This window comes from Chiloscyllium plagiosum, chromosome 28, assembly GCF_004010195.1.
Source record: "Chiloscyllium plagiosum isolate BGI_BamShark_2017 chromosome 28, ASM401019v2, whole genome shotgun sequence".
In the NCBI taxonomy this organism is placed as follows: Eukaryota; Metazoa; Chordata; class Chondrichthyes; order Orectolobiformes; family Hemiscylliidae; genus Chiloscyllium; species Chiloscyllium plagiosum.
The window spans coordinates 39897548-39903625 of record NC_057737.1 but is presented as its reverse complement, the minus strand read 5'-3'; the positions used below and the strand labels follow the sequence as shown (position 1 = coordinate 39903625).

The 6078-nt window shown below is 41.6% G+C and overlaps 1 protein-coding gene across 1 annotated transcript in view; it reads right to left on the bottom strand.

Annotated features, from left to right (window-relative positions):
- Positions 1-3582: 3582 nt before the first annotated feature.
- clip2 (CAP-GLY domain containing linker protein 2) overlaps positions 3583-6078 on the bottom strand; it is a 142674-nt gene continuing 140178 nt past the window's right edge. The window contains exon 19 of the mRNA XM_043718733.1: positions 3583-5822. Coding sequence (XP_043574668.1) covers positions 5811-5822 — 12 coding nt within the window. The 3' untranslated portion in view covers positions 3583-5810. The remainder of the gene's footprint in view (positions 5823-6078) is intronic.

Sequence of the window (6078 nt, the reverse complement as noted above, 5' to 3'; positions counted from 1 at the left end):
TCCAGCATCTGCAGTCCTCACTTTCTTCTACAGTAGTTGGGAGGTCATGTTGCGGCTGTACAGGACATTGGTTAGGCCACTGTTGGAATATTGCGTGCAATTCTGGTCTCCTTCCTATCGGAAAGATGTTGTGAAACTTGAAAGGGTTCAGAAAAGATTTACAAGGATGTTGCCAGGGTTGGAGGATTTGAGCTATAGGGAGAGGCTGAACAGGCTGGGGCTGTTTTCCCTGGAGCGCCGGAGGCTGAGCTCATAGAGATTTACAAAATCATGAGGGGCATGGGTAGGATAAATAGACAAAGTCTTTTCCCTGGGATCGGGGAGTCCAGAACTAGAGGGCATAGGTTTAGGGTGAGAGGGGAAAGATATAAAAGAGACCTAAGGGGCAACGTTTTCACACAGAGGGTGGTACGTGTATGGATTGAGCTGCCAGAGGAAGGCCGAAAGGTCTGTTTCCATGCTGTACATCTCTATGACTCTAAGTCCTCATGCCTCAATTCGTGTCTAACCTATCATTAGTTTTGCTGGGTTTAGGAGAATGTGCTGCATCTCTGTAAGGAGGCTGCATCTCACGTAGGCCGCTCAGTCATTTGCTGTGGTAAGTCTTAACTCTTGGCTACTGCCTTTCTAAGTGTTTCAGACATACACCATGAAAAAGACCTTTGATACTAGTTGTTAGTCAAACTGTTACACAAAGATTTGATTCACAATATTCTAGTGTAATCAGGGATGCCAGAGTTAAAGATGTTCCAGCAGGATTTGAATCCAAGTTCCCCAAACCATTATCTGGGTCTCTAGATTAACTGTCCAGCGATAATACCACCAGGTCATTACTTTTCCTGGGTAATGGGGCAGAATGTCCTTTGCCTCTTATCAATGTAAGAAAGTAGCCAAAGAAAACAGCATTAATTTTATTCTGAAAACAAGGTTAACACATGTACATCTTCATGCAGTTTACTGTAATGGGTACAGCAATAGTCATAACAGACTGTTAAAAGATTAAATATTCACAACCAGTTCCACACATTAAGACGACAAATGGGAATTCGGGCTGGGTTTTGACTATAATCTGCATCACAGGTACCAGAGTACAAGGGGACCATTTCGTACTTCCTATATACAGTGTGGAAATCTGATGGGTTAACAAAGCTATATTGCTTGCACTATACCACACACAGACGAGGGATATGCCCACAATGCATTGCACCTTTGGGCACCATTTATTCATTCAACAGCCCCACTACACAGACTCGGGAAAAATGCTCCAGGTGCAAGAAGGTTATGTACACATTCACCTAGGAATCAAACATTAGTCACAGACCATTTTATTCATTATGGTGTAGCTGTAATCCCTTTTGGAAGTTTAATTATGTTGGTTCTATCAAGCAGCCTCACTATAAAGCTTATTCAAGATGGTAATGTCAGAACAGGTGCAAATAAGTTCTGGGAATAGCTGCAGACAGATGAACTACGTGGAATGGGCTCAGAACATAATTCATCATCCTGTCAATGTTGCAAAAGCCCATGTTGGCATTGATTTGCTCTTCTGATGAGTTAGAAGACTACAACTGAGATGGGAGTGGAGGGATGACATTTCAAACTCTCCCTGACCTGATCTTCCAATCTCAGCCACACGTGGGTACCACAGCTTAGAGTGGGTGCCTCCTCACCTTCTACAGTAAGTGGTGTGCAGTGGGTGAAGTGTGGGAGGCACAGTTTCCAGTTACAGTTCTGCCTCCCCTCCCCTGCCAAGAACTGGATAGGAGTACCTTTCTACTGAGACACATAATGATCCTCCCTTACAGCTGCCAGGGAAATGCAGGTTGTCAAGATCCAATGGGGGATGAAAATGGAACCAAGGCAGAGGGAAGGGGAGGGCAAGAGAAAGATTTCATAACCTCATTACAAAAAAAGGTGTTGGTTTGCAATATAAAATGGCACCTACAGGGAGGAAAATGGCAGAAAAGCCATCTTTACAGTTACAGTAATGAATGACCAAATCAGTAACCCACAGTTCCTCACTGTATATTCCTATTTGCTGGCTTTTATTGTTATTACAGATAATCAATTCAGAATAGAATTAGATATTTCATGCGAGACTACAATATTGGTTCTGAATGATCCTGGAATCAATCCGCCCAATCCACATGGTTCAGGCCACAGAACCTGATAACTAGCCAACCTGTACCAGCTCACTCTGCCACTCAATAATCTCTCTCAGTAAGCTATTGCTTGCAGCCTGCACACTGGAAGTATTTGATGTTTGTTACATTACGGAGAACTGAATAGTCACATAACAGATTGATTTTATACAGAGTTTTATATTTTATATACATATATATGTATATCTATATATATACTTGTATGTGTGGGAGTGCAACATTTGAAATGAGAGAGGACAATGCAACCAGTTTCTTAGTGCTTTGTATTATGAGTGGGGAATAGCAGGTGAAGAAGCAGCTAGAGGCCTGATACCCTGGAAAAGTCACATATAAGGCAAGAGAGAAATAGGAGCCATTTTCCTACAGTTACTTTGCTAATGTAATATTTACGAGGTCTACTCCGATTAATGCTCTTCAGTTTACTCTAGTTAACTAATTCACATTTTGACTGGAAAGGCAATCAAAATAAATCTTACATCCGTATCATTGAATTAAACCTACAGAACACTCCACTCATTGTGGATTACTATCCTTCGGGAAATGTGTGGAATATGGCCAGGATTCTAATTATGAATAATTAATAATTCTAATTATGAATAAGATTTCATTATTGCTGATTGTAGAGGTTTCAATAATTTAGAACCAATTTACAGCCAGTGCCCTGGCTCGAATCATGGAAAAAGCTGACAGGTGGATATAACCCAAAGTTGCAATAAACTGCTTAAAAACATCCTGGACCCCTCAATACCTCAGGAGATGTTTAAGGTGAAACGTTAACTCTGATTTCTCTTCACAGATGCTGCCAGATCTGCTGGGCCTTTCCAGCAACTTCTGTTTTTGTTTGTGATGAACAGAAGGATAGATGGAAATAAATCTTTACCTCCACAAGGGAGCCCAGAACAATGTTACATTTACAGCAAGGGTGATGATCTGCAGTTGTTCATAAAGTAAGGTCATGAAAATTAGAATCTCTCCCACCAAAGGCCATTGAGATGAGGTTAATTTTGTAAACTTAAGATTAAAATTATTCTTCAAAATTTAACTTTTGTTTCAAATGAAGTCATTACTTTTAAATTCTGTTTTTAACTGAATCACGTTCAGAATCCTTGCTAAAGAAGTACGCATCAAAGGATTTAATTCCGCATCTCTACCAGTATAAGCTGTAGCAGTTTGACACAGGGAATTGTCTCCATATTTCCTCATTAAGACCCGCTTTTCACTGGAAGAGCAAAACTAAGAGGAGGCAGATTCACTGCCATGACTTTCAATGAGTTTCTATCAGGATGGCACGGTGGCTCAGTGGTTAGCACTGTGACCTCACAGTGCCAGGGACCCAGGTTCAATTCCAGCCTTGGACCATGTCTGTGTGGAGTTTGCATGCTCTCCCTGTGTCCATGCAGGCTTCCTCTGGGTGTTGCGGTTTCCTCCCACAGTCCAAAGATGTGCAGATTAAGGTGGATTGGCAATGCTAGATTGCCCAGGATGTGCAGGCTAGGTGGATCATCCATGGGAAATAGAGGAGTAGGAGGGCTGGGTCTGAGTGAGATGCTCTTCGGAAGGTTTGTGTGGAATGGATGGACCAAAAGGCCTGCTTCCACACTGTAAGGACTCTATGAATCTCTGTCACATTATTGGGAGAAAGAAGGAAGGACAAAATAGGTCTTCAGGCAAAATATGGGGGAGGGTACAGTATTCTAGTACATCAGGGCAGGTAAAAGAACAGGGAGTTGCCTCCCATCTTGCTTAAAGGATGATACATAGCAAAAAGATTCAAAGAGAAGTTAAAGCATACTTTCATCAATCCCCAATATCAAATTGGCAGTCTTACTCAGTTTAGAAGAATGGCCAATTTCACGGGCACCATTTTGAGGCACAATTCTCAGGGGCAGTGTTGAGGGCGCTTTACTCTGGATTTAAGTCAGCTACATTTGACATTTGAGCACTTGACAATAACAATGTAAACAGTTCATTTTTCTCCAATACTACTACTCCCCACCATGACCAGCACAAAGGTCAGACCGAGAAAGGGAATATTTCCGAGAAAAAGGAAAACGAGTGTCAATATTCTTAAATAATACAATTCTGAAAGCTACTTTTAAATAATATTAAATAACTCTATAGCGTAGTGAATTAGCTGGATCCAGGGTTCCTGCAATTTTGGCAACGGTTTGAGGCAAGGATTGTATTTGAACTTTGACTGAAGCTAAGCTGAAACATTTAAGCAACTTTGCATTGTTGGGTATTTTTGTTTAGTGTCTAATTTTAATATTAAACTACTAATGTGATCCTTCACCCCGGGCATCTGAGACAGGGGAGCTTGTCTCAATGCTACATGGAGTGAAAATACTTGAAAATATTTTTTTAAAAATATGCCACTGACTGAGGGAAGCATAAATTTCCCAGGATCTTGGTTTGTCCCACAGTGATTCATTATTTCGATGCCTGGTGAAGGCTCTGAGCTTAATCCTTAGTGTGGGAGAACAGGGGTAGGTAGCACACAGTGTTTTAAGTATCAAACAGGATTTCAAATAAGAAATAAATAAAGTAACTCTTTTCCTCCTATTTACTATTACATCACATTCTTTAGAAGTTAAGAGTTTACCGCTTTCTTGCTGTCACATGTCAAGTCTGAACGTGAAGGGCAAGTCAGCGTTCTGCTTTAAACAACCAAGTTTTTTAACATCAGGACAGATTGTGAGCTCTCCCCACAATCAGACCCTGAACACTGGGCATTAGCTAAAACAGAGATGAAGAGAATTCTTTTTCTCACAGAGGGCAAGATTTCTTAGAACTCTGTTCGCCAAAAAATGGTAGAAAAAAAAGTGTACTCAAATACTTTTAACGTTGACACAGAAATACTCTTGACAAGCAAAGGGGTGAAAGGTTATCAGTCGGACGGGAAGGTGGAGTTATTAGATCAGCAATGCTCTTACTGAATGGAGCTTAAAGGGCTGCTGTAACCCAACAAAATGTCGCAAATCCATGCTCCTAAACTAAGAAGGGATTTTATTTGCAGTTTACGCAGACAGCCAAACAGCCTTAATGTTTGCAATCTGAAACAGAAGGCAGGAAAATATCGACCAGTTTTGGATCTCATCAGTGTTTCAGTAGGGTTCTGTCTCTCCCACTGTTCTGAACAGTGTGTCTCAACCTCAACTTTGTGATTGTCCCTCTAATATTTCAACACTTGGGCACACAGACTGATGGGTTGTGATCAAAAACAGACTTCCAACCTGAATGAATACGGATATTATGCAGTTTTGTTCTTGGATATTAAATACCATTTTTGCAAACCCATTGAACCAAAGCAGTTCTTCTTAGAACCCAGTGTCATCTCCTGTTCTGCTTGCAAGAAAAACAAATGGTCAGTCACCAGGAAAATATTATCCCACGCTTTGGGTGATGTTCACTCTTTCATGCATCTGCCTTGCAGTCGAGTAGATAAACTGGCCAAAGTGGCCGAGTCCTGATGCACCGTTCTCCTTACATGGGGGCAGGGATGGCACCAGGGCTTTGGAACTCCGAGCTCCATCAATGACAGAATGCAGTCAAAACAACACAAGTCTTCAAGCAGGGCAGCCGTTTTCAAGTGCACAAGAGGGTAACTAGTAAACGATGGACTTGTCCTATTCACACACACCTCTGGCATCAGTGCTGGGCCTAGGGATGGCGTGGGAGAGAGAGAGAGAAAGATACAGAAGTGAAGAGAAAGCAATACACAGGGAAAGGAACGCATCATCTCTGGATTTGCAATCTCAGGGGAAAATGCACTTCATTTTACCAATGATCAATGGAGAATCTGGCCCTTCCTGCTCAAGCTGAGTTAAAAACCAGTCACAATGTTAGATCCTACGTCCCTGTGTGTCAGATAATATAGATATTTCTCTGTGGGAAGGGGGGGGGGTGTTACCCTGTT